The sequence below is a fragment of the Benincasa hispida genome, chromosome 3, assembly GCF_009727055.1.
Source record: "Benincasa hispida cultivar B227 chromosome 3, ASM972705v1, whole genome shotgun sequence".
Classification (NCBI taxonomy): domain Eukaryota; kingdom Viridiplantae; phylum Streptophyta; class Magnoliopsida; order Cucurbitales; family Cucurbitaceae; genus Benincasa; species Benincasa hispida.
Genome location: NC_052351.1, coordinates 31,746,545 through 31,766,264, shown reverse-complemented (window position 1 = coordinate 31,766,264; position 19,720 = coordinate 31,746,545). Strand labels below are relative to the sequence as shown.

General features: G+C 35.6%; 1 protein-coding gene across 2 annotated transcripts; it reads right to left on the bottom strand.

Annotated features, from left to right (window-relative positions):
- Positions 1-10,399: 10,399 nt before the first annotated feature.
- On the bottom strand, positions 10,400-17,868 carry LOC120073841 (pyruvate kinase 1, cytosolic). Of its 2 annotated transcripts, XM_039026716.1 has the most exons (17): positions 17,642-17,868; positions 17,452-17,605; positions 17,248-17,344; positions 17,054-17,151; positions 16,428-16,583; positions 15,862-15,939; positions 15,508-15,639; positions 15,325-15,405; positions 15,155-15,226; positions 14,961-15,050; positions 14,650-14,794; positions 14,019-14,107; positions 12,763-12,858; positions 12,565-12,632; positions 12,357-12,456; positions 11,615-11,674; positions 10,400-10,807 (listed from the first exon to the last, which is right to left on the bottom strand). In XM_039026716.1, exons 2-17 carry the CDS (start codon positions 17,518-17,520, stop codon positions 10,655-10,657), a joined length of 1,584 nt encoding a protein of 527 aa, XP_038882644.1. In that variant the 5' UTR covers positions 17,521-17,605; positions 17,642-17,868; the 3' UTR covers positions 10,400-10,654. The 2 variants fall into 2 exon arrangements, with proteins under 2 accessions (XP_038882644.1, XP_038882643.1); XM_039026715.1 differs by having other exon boundaries at positions 17,452-17,868.
- Positions 17,869-19,720: the final 1,852 nt, after the last annotated feature.

The window sequence follows — 19,720 nt, the reverse complement described above, 5'->3', positions numbered from 1 at the left end:
TTCTCCTGGAGTCTCGTTGTTTGTAATGATACACATTGTTTTATGAATAAAACAATTATTATTTCATTCTAGCATTTACTCATTTCCAATAAACAAAGCTCCATGGTTATCTTATGTAAACTTAAGCATGTATATGTGATATACAAGTCGATCATGCCTTAAGTGATAACCTAAATAGGTCTGTAGTATAAAGATTAAGGGGGGGATACCTGATCCTGGTGATACTACGGATACGGCCTGCTTTGTAGAGGTTTGCAAGTATTGTAAACTACTACAGATGGTAGATCCTAACTATTCATGTGGAGACATGCGAGCGGAGGTGTCTTATACAAAGAGTTTGTATAAGAGTGGACAACAAGATGACTAGACTTTGTATATAACGTCATTGATACTGAAGACTTACATCCTATGAAGCACAGATTCTTCATGTGAGGCAAAGAATCCGTATCAGACACGTATCGGATACCGATACTTTCCAGATACATATCTAACACGCGATTTGATGTATCTATTTCTACGCGTACCTTTTTTTAAAAGAAAAAAAACAAGCAACTCATCTAATCTTTCCCAATCTAAAACTAGGCAACCTATTTAAAAAGCTCACTACTCGAGTCCAAAACTAAAAGGAAAAAAATAAATAAAAGATCAAATCTTAGAATCATCTAATCTTCATCTTGAAGGATCTCATACCGGGAGTTCTATGAGCGGGCTTAGATCGCTCCGATTTCACAGTGACCGAACAAAACGATATACATTCCATAAAACAGTTATGCATATTAAAATCAAATCGGCATGCTCAGAATACAATAAAATACAAGAAAGGGTTATACCAAATGAAGACACTCTGCGAACGACTGAACCAAAGCAGTGGAAAACCTCCCACCGATCTACCAGCACCCGGCGAGCTGTTGACTACAACAACATGATCCAAACGTACACGAATAATGCCCGGGGACGACACCACCACAAAGAGAAACCCGGGATCCTGCGGTGTCAAAATTCCCAAAGAGTGGGCTCGGGTGAATTTGGTAGAGGACGGGGGAAACGTCGTGGTAGACCGATAAGCAAGTGGGAGATGAACTCTGCTATCGTATAGCGGAAAATGCTTATCGTACAGTAGAGCAACACGATCGTTTGGGAAAACTGAACGATCATTTAGAAGATGTATACGATCGTTTAGAAAACGCGTGAACTAGACGATCGTTTAGACGAATGAGCTTCTATCGTATAGGCTCTCGCGATCGTTCTTTCACGGATTCTTTTTGGGCGCGGGTGATACGAATGCACGATTGAAATAATAAAATGAAAATGATTTTCATAATTTTAACCCGTCGGTTACTATACCTTCGCAGCCCCACTTCCCACGTCCGAACGTGGATTAATCGATTAATTATCAAATAATTAATCAATTAATTTAATTAATAAATATAATCATATTATATTTATATCCTATAATTTGATATCATATATCTACTATAGTATTTTCTCCTTTACTTGATATAAATCATATTTATATCTAATTTTCTCCAAAATAATGTATCTCATACATTTAGCCAATTATATCATATATAATTAATCAGTCTAATTATATCATATATAATTGAACTTCCTCTAGTCAATTTGAACATTTCAAATTAACCCAAATATTGGTTCTCGACTTTATCCAAGCTACCCAAGTGACCTAATGGACCTGTGGCTCGAAGCTCCAACGGTACGTGAATCGCTGACTAAACTTTTTAGCCACGAGATTCACCATCCGTTAACTATCAGGGATTCCAATAAAGACCAACAACTAAACTTTTCTTACTACAGATATATTTCTGTGTCTATCGGATATAACCAATCATGAGTATGATGACCCTTCACAGATGCTCGTAAGTATACTTGGGCCAATTTACCGTTTTGCCCCTATAGTTACATCTCACTTCTTAAGTATCACTGATTCCTCTAGTGAACAATACAAAATAGTCCAACTATGTGTGAACACCTCTCGGGCAAAGAGAAGGTGTGTGGCACCACATCGTTTAAGCCCTGGAATCAACCCTTAAGGGAGCCATCTATCTACTTACCCCTGCCTCGGGGAAGGAGTAAATTTCATCTTGTGTAACTGAGTTCCCAGCTCCCAAATCAGACAAATCCCCAAAATTATAGGTTTGAATTGGCGACTTGGCCACTTGCACCCATACAAATCAAAGGATCACCATCAATGGCAGGAGTTCCCAACTCACTCAAGATTGAGGTCATGTTACCTATGGTCATCTTAGTGAAGTGAAGTCTCTGTTATGAACGGTGTTATATAACGAGGCATTAACACTTCGTGGTCAAGTCTTATACAAACTCTTTGTATAGGACGCCCCCGCTCGCATATCCCCAACATGAATGATTAGGATCAGACCATCTGTGGCAAGTCACAACACTTGTGACCGTTCCACAAAACGGGTCGTATTCGTAGCATTACCAGGATAAGCTTTCCCTCCTATATCCATATACTACAAACCATTTTAGTTATCACTCAAGACATGATCCACTTGTATGTCACCACATACATGCTTGGATCACATACAGATAACCAAGGATTTTATGTTTATTGATTTGTGGTAAAGCAAATAAAACAAATAACCGAGCAAAACAACAAGATGTGAAGTTAATATCATATATTAACAATCACTGGTGTTCGTATATACTGTTTACAAACTACAGGACACGAGACTTTAGGGCATCAACCCCAACAATCTCCCACTTGTCCTAAAGCGAAGTGGGGTGTACAAAAAACTTAGTACAAAACAATAAACTAGGGCATAAAAGCCCAATACAATAAAATCTCCCACTTGCCCTAGTTCAGCCACAGGCGATCCTGTAGACTCATGCTCCATAGGTGACCCTCAAACACTGTAGCCGTGAGAGCCTTTGTAAACAGGTCAGTAACATTGTGCTCCGAAGCGATCTGCGTGACGATCACGTCCTCTCGATGCACTATCTCGCGGATCAGATGATACTTCCGCTCTATGTGTTTACCCTGCCGGTGACTCCTTGGCTCCTTGGAGTTCGCTACTACCCCACTATTATTACAATAAAGGGTAATGGGCCTAGACATATCTGGAACAACTTCCAGGTCTGTCAATAACTTCCTAAGCCAGACGACCTCCTTAGCAGCTTCGCAAGCCGCTACGTACTCCGCCTCCATAGTGGGGTCGACGATGCATCCCTACTTAGTGCTTCGCCACACTACAGCTCTTCCGTTAAGAGTAAAGACTGATCCTGATGTGGACTTGCGAGAGTCCTTATCAGTCTGAAAGTCAGAATCCGTGTATCCTGTAAGGATCAAATCCTTCGAACCATACACAAGCATGTAGTCCCTCGTTCTCCAAAGATACTAGAGGATATTCTTCACTGTGGTCCAGTGACCCTGGCCTGGGTTAGACTGATACCTACTGACTATGCCCACAGCGTAGCAGATGTCTGGACGAGTACAGAGCATCGCGTACATCAAATTGCCAACGACAGACGCATATGGGACCCTTCTTATCTCCTCAACCTTTTGAGGTGTCTTAGGACACATTTCCTTAGACAAAGTGACTCCATGCTTGAACGGCAGTAGGCCCCTCTTGAAGTCCTGCATCGAGTACTTGAGCAACAATCTTGTCAATATACGATGCCTGAGACAATGTTAGCACTTTATTCTTACGATCCCGAAAGATCTGGATACATATAAAAAAAACTGAGCCTCTCCCAAATCTTTCAATTGGAATTAGGTCGCTAGCCAGTTCTTAATTGTTGTCATTAGACCTACATAATTCCCAATGAGTAGGATATCGTCTACATACAACACTAAGAAAACTACTGAAGCATTGATGATCTTCTTGTAGACACAAGATCCATTAACGTTTTGGTCAAAGCCATACGACTTGATCGCAGCATCAAATCGTATGTTCCAAGATCGGGACGCCTGTTTTAATCCATAAAATAAATAAAATAAAAAGAAAAAAAATAAATAAAAATAAAATAAATAAAATAAAAAGAAAAAAATTGGCCCGTTCGTCCACCCGGCCGAGTACAACATAGGGCCAAAAAAAAATCCTTACTTTTTGTGCGCCCGATCGAGCTAAGGTTAACTCTACCGGGCCCTGGACCAGTCCCAGCCCGACTCCTATCCCGTACCCAGAAGGACTGAGTCACTCAATTTATTTCATACCCGGTGAAGCCCGACCGAGAATCAAACTTATTCCAACAATTATTTTTGTACTTGATGAAGCCCAACCGAGTAATTTCAACTCATTTACTTTCTACCCGGTGAAGTCCAGTCAGGTATCCAACTTATTTCATCAATTATTTTCATTTTTTAAAAAAATAAATGTATAAATATCAAATGCAGGACATTATTAAAAAAAAAAAGAAAAAAAACAATCAACAAAGCAAGCATAAATAAAACTCCAAAAATGTCATTTATTTTTGTCAATTTTTCCAGAAATTATCAAACTATTGAATACATACAAAATGAAATACATACCTTTTAAGAAGTGTACAAAATTACAATTTCGTGAATACAAGTTAATTTGGTTCTGGAAATAACAACTTTTTGTGGAGTTGTAAACAAATCAATTTTGGTGGAGAATTTTTTGTGTGAATATTTTTTTGTTAATGGTTTTTGGATAAATTAACTTTTTGTGAATTAATTTGGTAGGTTGGTTGTTGAAATTGAAAGTGAGAATTTAATAAAGGGCATAAGAGTAATGGAATTTTTTTGTGTGAATAATTTTTTGTTAATGGTTTTAGATAAATTAATTTTTTGTGAATATATTTAGGTAGAGAATGTGAATTAATTTGGTAGGTTGGTAGTTGAAATTGAGAGTGAGAATTTAATAAGGGGCATAAGTGTAATTGTACAACCAATATTTACTATGCTTACATCATTTTCATCATCAAGGGTAAAAAAACTTGTTTTTCAAAAATAGGTTAAAAATATAAAATCAAACTTCCAATGAGCCATTTTTATCAATTTTCCAAACAACTAAGTTAGGATAGAAGGATAGATTACTATGAGAATAGCATGATTGAGGAAATTCAAATAATTTTTTTTTTTTTTCCCTTTTGAGGGTTTGGATTCAAAGTTTTGAATATTGATGATGGTTTATGAATTTTGTGAGTGTATTTATAGGGATGGATGATAGGGGTGAACCCTAAATCTTAAATCAAATGGAATTTAGAAAATGTTAATTATAAACGAATTAAAATTGGGTTTTGTTTTAGTTTTAGGAATAATATAATATTGTATTATATATTAATTGAAATCCTAATGGGACTTAGAAAATGTTCGACTAAAAATAGATAACTGAAAAGGAATTACTTGGGTAGCGGAGTTAGGAATTAATTGGGCTGTCTTTAGGAATATATATATATATATAGTTGAAAACCTATATGTTCTTGAACCTTTCTTCCATTTTGTAAATTTGTTGGTATGTGGTAGGATAATGCGACAGATTCAAAAATGTTTTTCAAACATTCATTTTTAATAAAAACTCCTTAAAATAATATACACGTGTTTGACAACATCTTCTTAATAATATTTTTTATATACAAGTTTGTTTAGGTTGTTATAAGCTAAAAATGTTTCTATTAATGTCTTTTAAGGTTGGTTGGTAGCAGTTGGAGATTGACCGGTGACGATTGTCGGAGTTAGTGGTCAAAAGTTTGATGGTGGGGTTGACAGCCGTCACTAAAAGTGATGTCCGGAAGTTGGCCGATGAACTTCCTAGATTAAACTAGTGAAAAAAGAAGTAACCCATAGTTTTGAATACCGTTTACTATTCAAACTCATGATAAAAGGGATGGGCTAACAAAAGGAATGACAATTTTTAAAGTTTAATTTGAAGATATGGCAAAATAAATACTCTCATATTCCATAGATTAGGTTCTCTGATAATGCGAACAAAAAAAGATTAATTCCTCTAAATTAGGTTGCAACTAACTAACCAAATCTTAATTAAAGGGTAAAAAATAGACAACACACCACAAATCAAAAGCTGGAAGAAAGAAACCCATTAAAAGATAAATAAAAACTTAATATAGAAAATGGATCAAATCCCTCCCGTTTATTTTCACATAGTATACTGATTGGAACAAGTATTGTGACCATTAAACAATACTAGCTACTATACTACAATAACATATGTGAACATAAATACTGTGTATTTATAATTTAGAACTGAAGCTCTATATAAATACTTGCAAAAAAAATTGTGGAGAGACGATATTTAGTTCAAAATCGTAAATAACACAAATTCTCAATTAAATATAACAAATTCTCAACGAGTTCTACGATATGCAGAAAAATATAAAAATAAAAATAAAAATAAATAGGAAAAACAAAAGATTTAGGTAAAGTTATATTTGAAAAAAATAACATTGAAGAAGAAGAAAGGATAAATGGAAAATTGGAGTAGAGCGAAATTTCGGAAGAAAAGGGAAAAAGAAAAGAAAGAAGCAAATAACGATATTACACCTTATACAAATGGTATGATGCTATACAACCCAATTTTCCTCTTCCAGAATAAAGGTTTATTAAAATAGTATTATACCTTGTAAAAGAAAAAAAATATAAGCAGAGCCAATAATGAAAATTATAAAGTTATTATTCATTAGTTATTTACATTGTAATTTTAATAATGTCGTTGAAGAAAAATCGGTGAACAATAAAGGAAAGAAGTAAATAATGATTACTTACAAGAGAGTTGATAGTTTTGTGAAATAAGGGACTGAAATTATTGAGAATAAAAAAATAATTATCTATTAATTATTTCACTTCCCTTTCATCCTCTGATTTCGAATTCACGTCTGTAATTTCGCCAAGCCTCCATCGCACTTTGTCTTGCCAATAAGTTCGTTTAGAAAGGTTTGTTCCTCTATTTAACTCTCTCAAAGTCAAGACGATGAGTTCAAATTGTGATACGATATCTATACGTCGAAGAATCACAACAACAACAACAATCCTAATTTGTAGAAATCGATTAAGATAAAACAAATACTTTTCACTATCAAGATTTTCGTTGATGTTTAGAAAAAAAATTGGTGAAGATTTATCTGGAGCATGAAAATGTATCATGACTGCAATCCAAGAAAATCAACTCTCGCTTTCTCATTGTTTTCGCGCATTAAGCTCAGGAATACGTTTATTTGCTAATATGATGGCCGGTCATAGTTCAGTAAAGATGTCGCCACGTGAAGCTCATCGGATGACAAATAAAGAGCCTAGCTATCTTCACATCGAACTTCCCGGCTTCAATGTTCTCAATTGCAAGCATCTCCGGGGCATAATCTTTCTGCTTTCCCAGCTATTCTATTAGCGGTAGACGAAGAAGAAGACGAAACTCCTCATGATTGGCAAATGTTCTTCGACGGTTCTAAAAAAGAAATAAGTAAGAAGGGACTTGAAGCTTACAGTCCTTACTTAACTACAAGTACATAGAGAGCTGCTGCCACCTATTCGACGATGCATTGACGCTTCTGATGTTATCTTGCAGTTGGCATTAGGATCTCGAGAGCAAAAGGAATGAATCTAGTGTACTTAGTAAAGGCAATCACAAACAAGAAAGCGGTTAGTCCTTATGCAATTCAACTAAGAACACAGGAAGGAAATCTACATCTACAAAGAAAGAGATGTAGTCAATCAAGATTCGCCATCAAGAGAGGGGAGAGCCGTCGACTTTAGGTTAAGCCGGTCAGAAGGGACCGATGGAAAGGACTCCCACGGGGAGTTGTATTCCCTCGGCCTAGGATTAGAAGGGCGCTCCAATTCGATTCGAAGTTTTTCCTTATTGAAAAAGAAAACCAGTAAGCTTTGCAGTTAGAACCCAGTAGGTAGCTAGAGCGGGGCAAGCTTTCTTCAACCAACAAGCAAGAAAGATGAGAAAAGAAACTAATTGACTGATTGAATGGTATTACTTGCAGCGTATGGGCATCCCCTGTCTTCTTGAGCCAAAAAAGGATCTTTTGTGTATAATCCTGTATAATCTCGAATATTATCCGTTCTGGTACGTAGACCAAATGATACAATGCGAGCAAAAGTTCCGTCATTCATGGAGATATAGAACAGCATATAAGTTATCATGCTTGCATATCCACCATTTACTTACTTTAGAATTTCCTTTTTATTGAAAAGTTATTTAGGGGTTATTGTGAATCGAATCTAATTGCTTGAAACTCAGCTTCTTGCAGGTCCCAATAAGCGAGTAACTAAGGTCTAAAGCCTCACTTTTTCAGCGAAGACCAGAACCGATTCAATCAATTGAAATCAATGCGACTTCGTCCCACCAGGAAGGAATATTCTGAAGACGAGTAGGAAAGTGGTTTTTTTATTGGTTCGACGGGACGAGTAGGACCTTCCCTTGAACCTAATTCAACTGTTGGGAGTAGGGGCTTTCTTGTACCGCCATACGCACCCAGACATTACACCAATTGTGGCTGGCCCAACAGTTTCCAGAATGCCTTGTCATGATGTTGATTCGACTTCTGCGACTACGACATCCAATGCAATTAGAAGTCAGTCGATCTTCATTCTTCTCCGTCTTCAGTCCAAACCTTTTTTGTCGAGTGAAACTTCGCTTCTTAAGAGCTTCTTTGGACAAACTCACTCCGGGTTGGAAAAAGATTGAAAGATCAGTCTATTGCAACTCGAAGACTGACTTCCCTTGAAGGTGGGAATCCATTGGATGCTAAAAGGGAGGCTAGGGCACAAGAAGAGGACGCCCGCATCTATGCCGCGATTGAGGATATCACGAACGCCTGCGAGAATGAGGAGCCACTGAACTTGCTTATGCTCCCGAGTGCTCTTTCTATAAAAAAAGATTGAGTAGAAAAACGAACCAAACGTCGAATTGGCTTCAAATCGAGATTTCCGGTTCCCACGAAGATCTCTACGTACTTGTCCAGTCCAGGACAAACAGAGATCTTCCGGTCTGCGTGCGTGGGAGCAGCTCAAACAAAGAAGAGTCTGGTCTGAATTCTGGCCCGGCCTGCCCGTCTGCTGCTAGGTCCGGTAATGGCGCCAGTTACATGAAATTTGACCTAACTTCATAGGTTGTAATAGATGTATAGCATGAAATACATATGAACGTAGGAATAAAAGAGACTTTGATACTCAAATTGGAATTTGCAACAATCGAGATCATTCAAATTTCACAACTGAACTACTAGATATACGTCCCATTACTAATTCAAGGAAAGAGGATATATAATAAGATCAAACAAGGATCTCATCTCTCTTAGCGAGGGAATTAATCATTTTTTTAAGTTTAAGGGCAGAGGATTTTTCCGGAATTCAAGTATCTTCGTGCCTCTTTTTCTTGGTCTCGCTTCTTCTTCTGAAGTCTCTCTTATCGGCCATGCATCGAACGATGAGACCCATTCCGACTCCGACAAGGCAGATTTTCTAGCGGTCGCCCTCACTGAACCGACTTGAATCTGAACTACGATTCAGATCAAGTTCCAAACCAGCGCACCCCTAAACAAAAAGCTTTGAAGCCCCAGATTTTTTTTTTTAACTTAAGGAGGGCTTTCTAAGAAGGGCTTGGGACCTTCCGAGGGATTGACCCAACCTATAGCCTTTATTTATTATTAGAAACTAGATGAATTTGCCTCCTACCAGCAGCTTATCCTATTCTCTGCTCCTGTAGAGCACGATATCTATCTGTAAATAAATCGAGATCTTTTTCGTTATGAATTGTATTGTTTATCATAAAGGAACTAAAAGACTATATCTGGGCTAGCTCGACTCCACCCCTACCAAGGCTTACATTATTTCAAATATTTTTATATTTATATTTATTATGTTCTTTAGTTGAATATTGATAAAAATTTAATTATAAGAATTATTTTTAAAAAATCATGAGGAGGAAGACATGGAAGGACAGACTTGAAATTAGATGACATGAGCACAATTTTTTACACAAATCAATAAATGATCATTCAATGATTAAAGATACTCTCACAATAGCTTTGTACAAACGGTACCCTAAACAAGACCTCAAGTGTTTGTTTTTTTCCCTTAAAAATTAAACACGTACAAAGTCAATCCAACATTAAATATCTCATATTTGATTTCCCTGAAGTCATTTTGAATTCATCACCCTATGTCAACATAACTTCCCTAAAGGAAAATGAAATTGAAAGACTTTGTTTCATCACAAAGGAATAGATAAAAAAAAAAACATTATGATACAAAACATAGGAACATGTAAATCAAAACTACAAAAAAAAAAAATGTATAAGAAGTCTATGGAGTTTGGTTTATTAAAATCACTGTCAAACCAATAGATCTCATGATTATTATGCAGGGTGTATGATTAAAAAAAATGGCAATCACAGATCCTCATGTATAGGTCTCTAATTCGACGATAAATAGAAATGAAACAAACCAAAAATCATGACTTGGCCATTGGTTGAATTTAACTCGAATAAATTAAGATTTGCCATGAACACCATGGCTTCTAAATTTGGGAAAGTGAATAATGTTTTATGAGTCATTTTACATTTTCTCACTTATCAGATCTCCTCAATCTCCAAAACCATGTATATAATTCAATTATACCTCATGGTGGCGACAGCACCAGGAAAACGGTCACTTCAAAATTAGCGGAAAAAATTATCTGGAAAGGCTATTTCAGTCTTCAAGCTCAATAATCTTGACCACAGATGCATCCCCAACCTTCTGACAAACAACAACTCGGTCATGTGACTTAATCACTCCAGATGCTTTGCCATGATCCAAAGCAACCTTTAAAACTGACTCATTTGTTGCGCTAGTAGATTCCGCCTACAAAGCCATGAATACAATCGAAAAGCATAAGTCATATGGTTTAATAGTTGAGACTTTACTCTTTTTTTTAAAAAAATAATAATATATATATAAATTGAAGAACATAATGACAATTGTCTTTTTGCTTTCAATACAGCTAGCAGTGCCATTATTAATATATATGTACACGTGGGAAAATTTCCGCAATACAAATGGACATTCTCGGTTCTATATGATTGTTTTTATACAAATGGACATTCTCGGTTCTAAATGGAGCTGGCTCATTCATTCTCAACCAAAGGGCCTTTTTCTTGGTAATGTCAAGCTTTTTCTGGAGGTTTTGCTCCATTGTACATTGTACATCGTACATAGTACTTGTACATCCTCCTTTTCTGCTGACAAGTGAACAACCCAGGTAACCCATAGAAGCCACGTAACTAAATTCAGAGAACCAAATACAAGGTTTGTGTAGAACAAATAATCTTCTTCCCAAGCAAAAGAGGTATAGACCCAAAACCAAACCCTTAATAAATATTTTGAGGCTAAAGCATCTGGCGATCTTCGTCGCCAACGAGTTATGAAATCTAAAGAGTTGTGAACTCCCGAGGCCCATAGTGTAAAGGGTTGATAAGATATAAAATGAAGTTTTCTAGTAGTGGACCCACGATTGGGCCAAATAAGGAGTGGAATTCCCAACTCCTACTTCCCAAACTCCTTTGGACCAAACACACCCTAAAGAATCACTGAGACAGCGGATTCAGATATAAAACAAAAGCATAATTCACTTCATTAACCATATAGAATAAAATGGAAAATAGAACGTACAGGATGTCGTGGATCAGCAAGCATAGGGAAGAGGCCTCTTACTATCAATGACTGCCTAGCCTGAAATAGCCCAAGACCAAAGAACACATTACCAAAAATAGAAACTATCAATACAAGTGGATTAAAAAAAATCCAAAAAAAGATGCGGTTATGGAAAGAAAAAAGTTTTGACATCAGTGGCACAAACTGCATAGACTAAAGGATGATAGTTAATCTAGATCTATATGAATACACAACTTATTGCACTGTAATTCTTACCTTAAGAAAAAGAAAGAAAATTATATAATCCCTCATACACATGCCTAAAGTGTATCCAACAACTACATAGAACAATTGATCCACTAGCTAAAATCTAAGAAACGAGAGCAAAAGCTATATGCCCGTACAGTATATTAATTATTTTTAATTGGGTTTGAACATAAACTTTGCTGGGACAAATTTGAGACAGTACCAAGTATAATACATACTCAACAAGTTTTAAATTGTGTCTACTGATTCCTCTTTAGCAATAATATAATCATTTTTGAAAAAGCACAAGAAAAAGAGGGCACACTAACAAGACAGCATAGCATATTTCACTGACTCAGACTCGTAGCTAGAACTGAGGTAAAATGCATAAAAGGATCCCTTTAATAAATCACCCACCCCATGAGCAGGAAATTTTGATTTGTTAAAATATTTGTGTATGAAGCACTTAACGGGCAGAAGAAGAGAAAATTGCTCAAAATGAGTCCAGATGTACCTCAAATGCTCCAGTAAAGCTCCACCTTAACTGATTTGTCTTCAGCCTAGGAATGACGACAGATATAACTGGCATTGTGGGCCTATATTTAGCAATTAATCTGCATATTTGTACAACAAATTTAGAACTCTGAAAAAAATGGCTGCAAAAGTTTTAAGAAAACTTCAGCTTGTTTGGAGATCAAAAATAGAATTGTAAACTCTGATACCTTGCAGCTCTTCCAGATGAAGTGAAGCAAATAATAACTGAAGCCTTCACCTTGATGGCAGCCCTAACCTAAAAACAGAAAAAACCTATGAAAACCACAGTAGAACAATAACAATATAAAAAAGATTATTACTAAAGTCTAAACCCATTGAAAATAATATGTACAATAATAACCACAACCAGAATATGAAGTCAGTACCGCTGAGGAAGCAATGGATTCCAAGTGTGTCATAGGTTCCCCAACAAATTTGACAGTCTTCTTGAAATATAAATCTTGATTGAACACCTTCTCAGACTGCATTTATTGGAAACAAGAGCACCCAAGGGGAAAAGTATAAACACTTCAGCAGAAAAAAGTAGAAAAAGGAATCAAAATTATAGACTGATAAATCCATAAATCCTTCAAATTCATAACAATGGCCCTATTGTGCTCATTTACATTAACCATTAGGCCTAGCAGAAAGCGGTCAAATATGGCATGCATCTCTCTTCTAAAAATCTTAAATAATGACCAAATCATAAGGAATAAAAGATGTGAAGAGAACAAATACCATAAGTGTCGAGATCTCCAATGATGATGAAGTTTATAATAAAAAAATTATGATGATAAAAGATGATAGATTCAAATCTCATGATTGACAAAAAAAGTTATTTTAATTATAAAATAAAAGACTGAGACAATGAAAAATGTTCGGTTAAGTTGCAAATTTGGTCCCTGTGATTTAATAAAACTTTCATAAATCTTTACAAAGATTTTATCAAACCAAAAGGACTAAATTCTAACTTCCAAAAAATAATGATAAAAGAGGACAGTTTCAAATCTTATGATTGACAAAAAAAAAAAAGAAGCATTAATTATAAAATGAAAGACTGAGGCACAATGAACAAATTTGTAATCAAATTAGTCTTAGGAGCATAGGATATATTCGGAGTAATTTGAGTAAAGAACACAAAACCTTAACAGAAACAGATCTCAACACAAGGCCAACATGTAACTACAAATAATAATTGAATTATTACAAGGGTCAATTTTATCAAATAGGCCAAAACCAGCAAGATTGTGTCAGAAAATCCCTAAAAAGAACAGAGAATTTAAATATTGAAGAACGAATCTATTCCATCAAACGTACTAATCAAAGTTAGAATAAGTGTCACCAAATGATTCTAACTTAGTTAACACAAACAGCATTGGCAGTGAAAAAAATAACTGGTCACTAGAACCATAAAAGCAGTGTCTTAAAGATATAGGTTGTAGTAAATAAATGGATAAAGAAAAGCAAAAGGAAATGGGTGAGGAAACCACATCAAGACTAAAATGGCTCGATACCGAAGTTTGCAAAGACCTAAAATTTGGGTGCAAGATTGAGTTCACAAAATCAATTCCTCATTACACGCCAGCTATATTTGTGTGTGTGTGTGTGTGTGTGTATGCATGGATCAACAGAGGGCATTTACCTCGGCACAAATCCTACCAACAGTAGAAATAGTCTCAACTGGATACAGTCCACGCAAAGTCTCGGCCCCCAGAAGAATTGCATCACTTCCTGAATACGTGAGAATAGTTTTTATATCATGGAACTTAGATGAAATCGTTGATGTTAACAGATATTTCAAAAGAATCACAAAGATCACAAAAACTCTTTGAAGCAGTTTGAATTCATAAATAAAATTGGCGTCCCTTAAATAGGTTACAAATAAGCTATATTAGTATTTACATTCCTAGTCTAACATACTGTCCACATTTCTAATATGTATTGACATTTCATCTACATTTCCACATTATTCTGGAAAATAAAATTTGTCTTTCATATTGATATCAAAACCTTTGTTCTAAGAAAATGTTGACAAGCGAATAGAAATTTCACGTCAATGGAAATTGATATATCAAACAATAAAACAGAACAAGAAAAAAAAAAGGAATGAAAGAAAGGAAGAAAGAGAGTAATTGAGGACCAAACTTCCAAGAGTACACCCATATCTTAGGCTGTTAAGCATGTCATTGCAGTAAACCAACAACTTCAGGAAAAGGAAAAATATCATCAAAAAAATTTACGCAACATACTTTTCACTATTATTGTATGCTTACCATCAAGGACCGCATTTGCAACATCAGTAGCTTCTGCACGGGTAGGTCTTAAATTGTTGGTCATACTGTCCACAACACGAGTAACCACAGCAGGCTTTCCAGCCATGTTACACTTGTAAACAGCAGCTTTCTGAAATAAAAACACCTGCAATATATGGAGAAGTGATCAGAAAGAAGCATATCCTAAGCCTTAGAACCTTGAGGTCCCGGTGAGAAGTAAATTAAATTTGGACCAAGATCATCAATAAGTGAAAATGATTTATGAGGAGAACGTTGTTGAGTGTTTTGAGATTGTACAGAAAGAAACTAACCTTCTCGGGTGGGAGATCTATACCCAAATTCCCACGGGACAGAATAATACCATCTGCTGCTTGTAGAATCTCATCAAAATGGGTTAATCCCTAAAAGTAGGATCACAGAAATATGCAAATGTCCAAATCAGCATTACTATAGCACACCCCACCCCCACCAACACAAAATAAAAGAGAGAGAGAGAGAGAGTAACCTCCACAGTTTCAATCTTGGCAAAGATTTGGGTTTGGCTAAGATCACCTAACTTAGAAAGGAATTCACGAGCCTGTACAAAAAAATAAGGTTCAACCATTTAACTCAAATTATCTAGACAGAGAGCGACAGATTCAGAGATAAAGAGTTCAATGTCAAGGAATATTATACTTGTCGAACATCTTCGGCATGTCTAGTATATGATAGTGAAAGGAAATCAATTTTGTTTTGCACTCCCCAACTGGATATAACCTGAAATTAATAGTACAATACGCCAAGTTAAAGTACAAATAATTAGAAGACAATAAAGTCCTCAGGGATAATGAGGATACGCAAACCAGAAAGCTCACCCACCTCCTTATCCTCATCAGAAAGTGTAGGAAGGTTAATATGAATTTGAGAGCCATGCAAAGTGAACAGTGATCCAGCCAATGTGGCAGAGTTCTTGATTACACAAACAACATCATCACCTTTGACTTCAGAAACCTGATCAAGTTTCCAGCAAAAAACACAGTCAAGAAAAAGAAAATCATTTTTTGACACGATATTCAAAAGTCTGCAATAAACATTCCTATGAGTTTATGTGGTAAACTATGTTTTCCTGATTAGAAAAATCAAAAAGTGCACATTCAAATCACACACACAAACACACTTTGAAATAAAGACACCATCTGGAAGAATTGGTAACAGCTTAGAAGTTTCCCTTACCTCCAGCCATGCAGAAGTTGATTCACTCCCAGTGAAAAGGTATTGACCCACGAAAATGGTGTCTCCTTTCTTCACAGCCTATAAAAGACGATGTATTACTTTTGTATGCAAATCACTAATATCAATTGAAGTTGGATGGTCAAATTGGAGTGCTAAATCGTTCATAATACTGACTCAATTTCAGATGTGCTAGAAGCAATCGGTAAAATTAGAGAGATAAGAAAATTAATGTTAGATGAGATACATTTGAATACAGTAGATTAATTTCTTTGACAAATAGATCAACATATGGCGGTTCACTACAGGCTTCAAAGGCTAGGATCTAGCTTTTTTTTAGAAGTCTATACAATTCTAACATTGCTGCAGTCTACAGGATTGCATCAAAACAAAAAGACTTGTTAGTGAAAGGCTGTTTCAGTAAAGCCTCACAATGACATCAAGAGAACAAGTGCTAACTTTCATCAGCCAGTCGAACTAACATGGCCAGACAAAAACAAAATCAAACTCATTAATACTTTGCCAATGAGAAGTGATCATGAAAATAACAACAGTATGAAGTTTAATACCTTTGAAAGCCCTGTAAAGTTAATAGGCAAGAGCTCTGAAGTCGCCTCAAGATCTTGATTGGGTGTAAGGACAACTATTGCATCTTCCTGAAGTGAAATGGATTTCTCAGTTTTGTTTAATACTTGCAACTCAGGGCCCACAGTGTCAAGCATAACCTGAAAAGAGCACAAGTACCAAAGCATCGCATTAGTTCTTTTCCTTTATCACATATGAAAGTAACAATTGAAAGGTACACAACTCTGCATTCAAACAGGATAGACAAGAATATTATTTCATCAGTAGAATTAATTCTTGGATCTGAGTGCACAAGTAAACCAAGTACCACCACTAAACAATCTAAAAGAAAACACATCCAGTTCCAATAACAGAGAAGGAGATATAAAATAGCAACTCCATCTGAATGACCGTAGACGGGAACAACGGGAAAAACATTCACATATTTTCTCCACTTAACCAAACAAATAATCAAACAATAGTAATACAACACAGAATACTTTTCCAAAATTTTTTTTTTTTAAAAAAAAAAGGGGCAACGGCATTTCAAGGGAGTGTTTGCCCTTCAACCAGAGTCTACATATATTAAGAACTTCAATCGACGATGAAAACGTCTATAACAATAACATACAGCGCAAAGCTTCTTGGTGCTCTTCACGGCGGCCTTCAAATTCTCCAAAGTCTCCTGATGATATTCAGGGTTACCCCATGAAAAATCGAAACGAGCAACTATAACGATAAAAAGAAAACAAAAGCGGTATTAGGAAAAGAAAGTATGAAAAGAGACAGATTGAAAAGGAGTAAATAGGCAGAAAAAGAGTATACCGGACATTCCAGCCTTGAGACAACCAGAGATAATCTCAACAGATCGAGACTTAGGACCAAGAGTCCCGACGATCTTAGTCATAGCAGGAAAGAAACTCTGAGAAAAAATGAAGAAGAAAGAAATCGTAAAATGAAAAGAGAAAACAAGGGATGAGGAAAAAGAAAGGAGGTAAGATCGAAGATGAAAAGGGTGAGGGAACTTACAGATTTGGATGGCTCGAGGATGGAGGCCATGCGAATGGGTTCCTCGAGAAGCAAGTGATTGGAATGCATGTTTTTGGGTGGATGGGTGTGATTGAGAGAAGAAGATGGAACTGAAATCGGAGGAGGAGGAGGAGGAGGAAGAAGAAGAAGAAGAAGAAGAAGAAGAAGAAGAAGAAGAAGACGAAGAAGAGAAGGGATTGAATGGAAAATCGGGGGGATTGTTGGAATATTATTATTATGCTTTTCGGGTTGAGAAAGTTTGTATCTCTGACTCCCACAGCGGAATGAGAGAAAACCTTGTTCTGCTTCTGCGTCCGCCTGCCCTCTCCTTCCACGATTATAATTAAAAGGAATGCAACCAATTCTTCCTTATTATATTTTTCGCCTTCTCTCCACCTTTAACTCTTCTCCTCTTCCCCATCTCCCGATATTTTCGCTTTTTTTTACATTTGTTCTTTTCACTTTTGCTTCTATGCCACTCCCCTCCTCCTTTTTTCTATTTTGGAAAAATACCTTTTTTCCCTTTTCTTTTTTTTTTTTTTTTATGTCGCAAGTCTAATTTTCATTTTATACCTAACTCTTAAAATCTTGAATTTATAGGCCCTTTCGCAACCATTTTATTCTTTAAAATTAAGTCTATCACACTATTCTCACCTCCAAATTTTTAAAATTAAAAAAAAAATTAGCTTTCAAAAAGTTATTTTTGTTTTTAAATTTTTACTGATAATTAAATATATAAATTATTGTAAGAAATATGGATGAGATAACTTAACTTTAAAAAATAAAAAAAACCAAATGATTAACAAACGGAGCCTAAATGTGTAACATTTCGAAACATGGGATCAAATACAAACTAAACTCAAAACTTAGTGACCAAATATATTTTTCTTTTTAACTTCTATTCATTTTGGTCTCTTTAATTTTTTAAAATAATCATTTTGATCTTTACCTTTTGTTTTTAAAGTCAATAACTAAAACAAACTAAAGTTGTTATTATAGGACTAGAGTAGTGTTTAAACCGTTCACTCTCTCTATAACACTTACTCTTTTACCTGACTTGTGGTTGGAATTAAGATATGGGGTGGATATTGATCATTGCTTAGGGTTAAAAGGGTAAAAATGTAAAATCACGTCTTTATAGAGAAAAATGTTAAAGGACTTTAGTATTGGATAATCAAGTCAGTAGTTTGAATCATTAGTTTACAAATCTGGTTTTAAGAGAGTTGTTGGATGGAACAAGGGTGTATATGGTATGAAAATAAAAATTAAATAATTAATGAAAAAATGAATATAGTTCCACTAATATAAAACTCGTATTATTCACCCCAAATTCATGGACATTTTATAAAATTGTAATGGCCCATAGTTTAAGTTAAATTTCATTTTTTATGTGGCATGGTGATTAACAAAAATAAATAAACTAACCAACCCAGCTGGTTGTGCATGAGAATTATATATTTACGAATTAAGGATGCCTGAGAATTATATATCTGTGAATAAATATGTTTGGTTGTGCATGAGAAAACAATGCTATACGATCGTCTACCGAATACTATACGATTACCTACCAAATGCTACATGATCACTAAGTAATACTAGACGATCACCCACGAAGACCCCGCGATCGCTTGTAACAAATATCAAAGTACAAATACTAAATGTAGATAAAATAAGCATTTATATTATGTCGATATTCGTAGTTACAAACAAGAGTATAGTGCAACATTCATTCAAAACGAAGAGAGACAGCAGCACCGAAGCAGAGAGATGGGCGGCACTTAAAGTAGAGAGATGGGTTTTCACGGCCGGAAGGAAGGAATATCGTGGTAGGAAGAGGAAGAATAAATGAAAACCCACACTTCTCAATGAGTAAATAATTCCTTCATTTTTGTGTGGGTAAAATATACCTAGGAATTGTATTTTTCAAGATAAATAAACAAAGCCCACCAACCAAACATGGGTTTTGTAAGCCCATTCCCATTCCCACCCTCTTTTCCCCTCCAACCAAACGGCCCCTTAGAGATTTGGCTTAGTTTTTTAAAACATAGTTAGAAAGTAGATTAAGCTTAAAACATAGTTAGAAAGTAGATTAAGCGTGAAATTTAGAGGCAGAAATTGTTTACAGGCGTTTACAAAAACTAAAAGCTAAATACAAGATGGTTATCGAACAGGCCTAAAAATGTAATTTTTTAAATTTATAATCAATTAACTATATAATAGATTACATAAATTAGAGGTGTTTGTGGGTTGGGTTAGGTCGAAACATTTT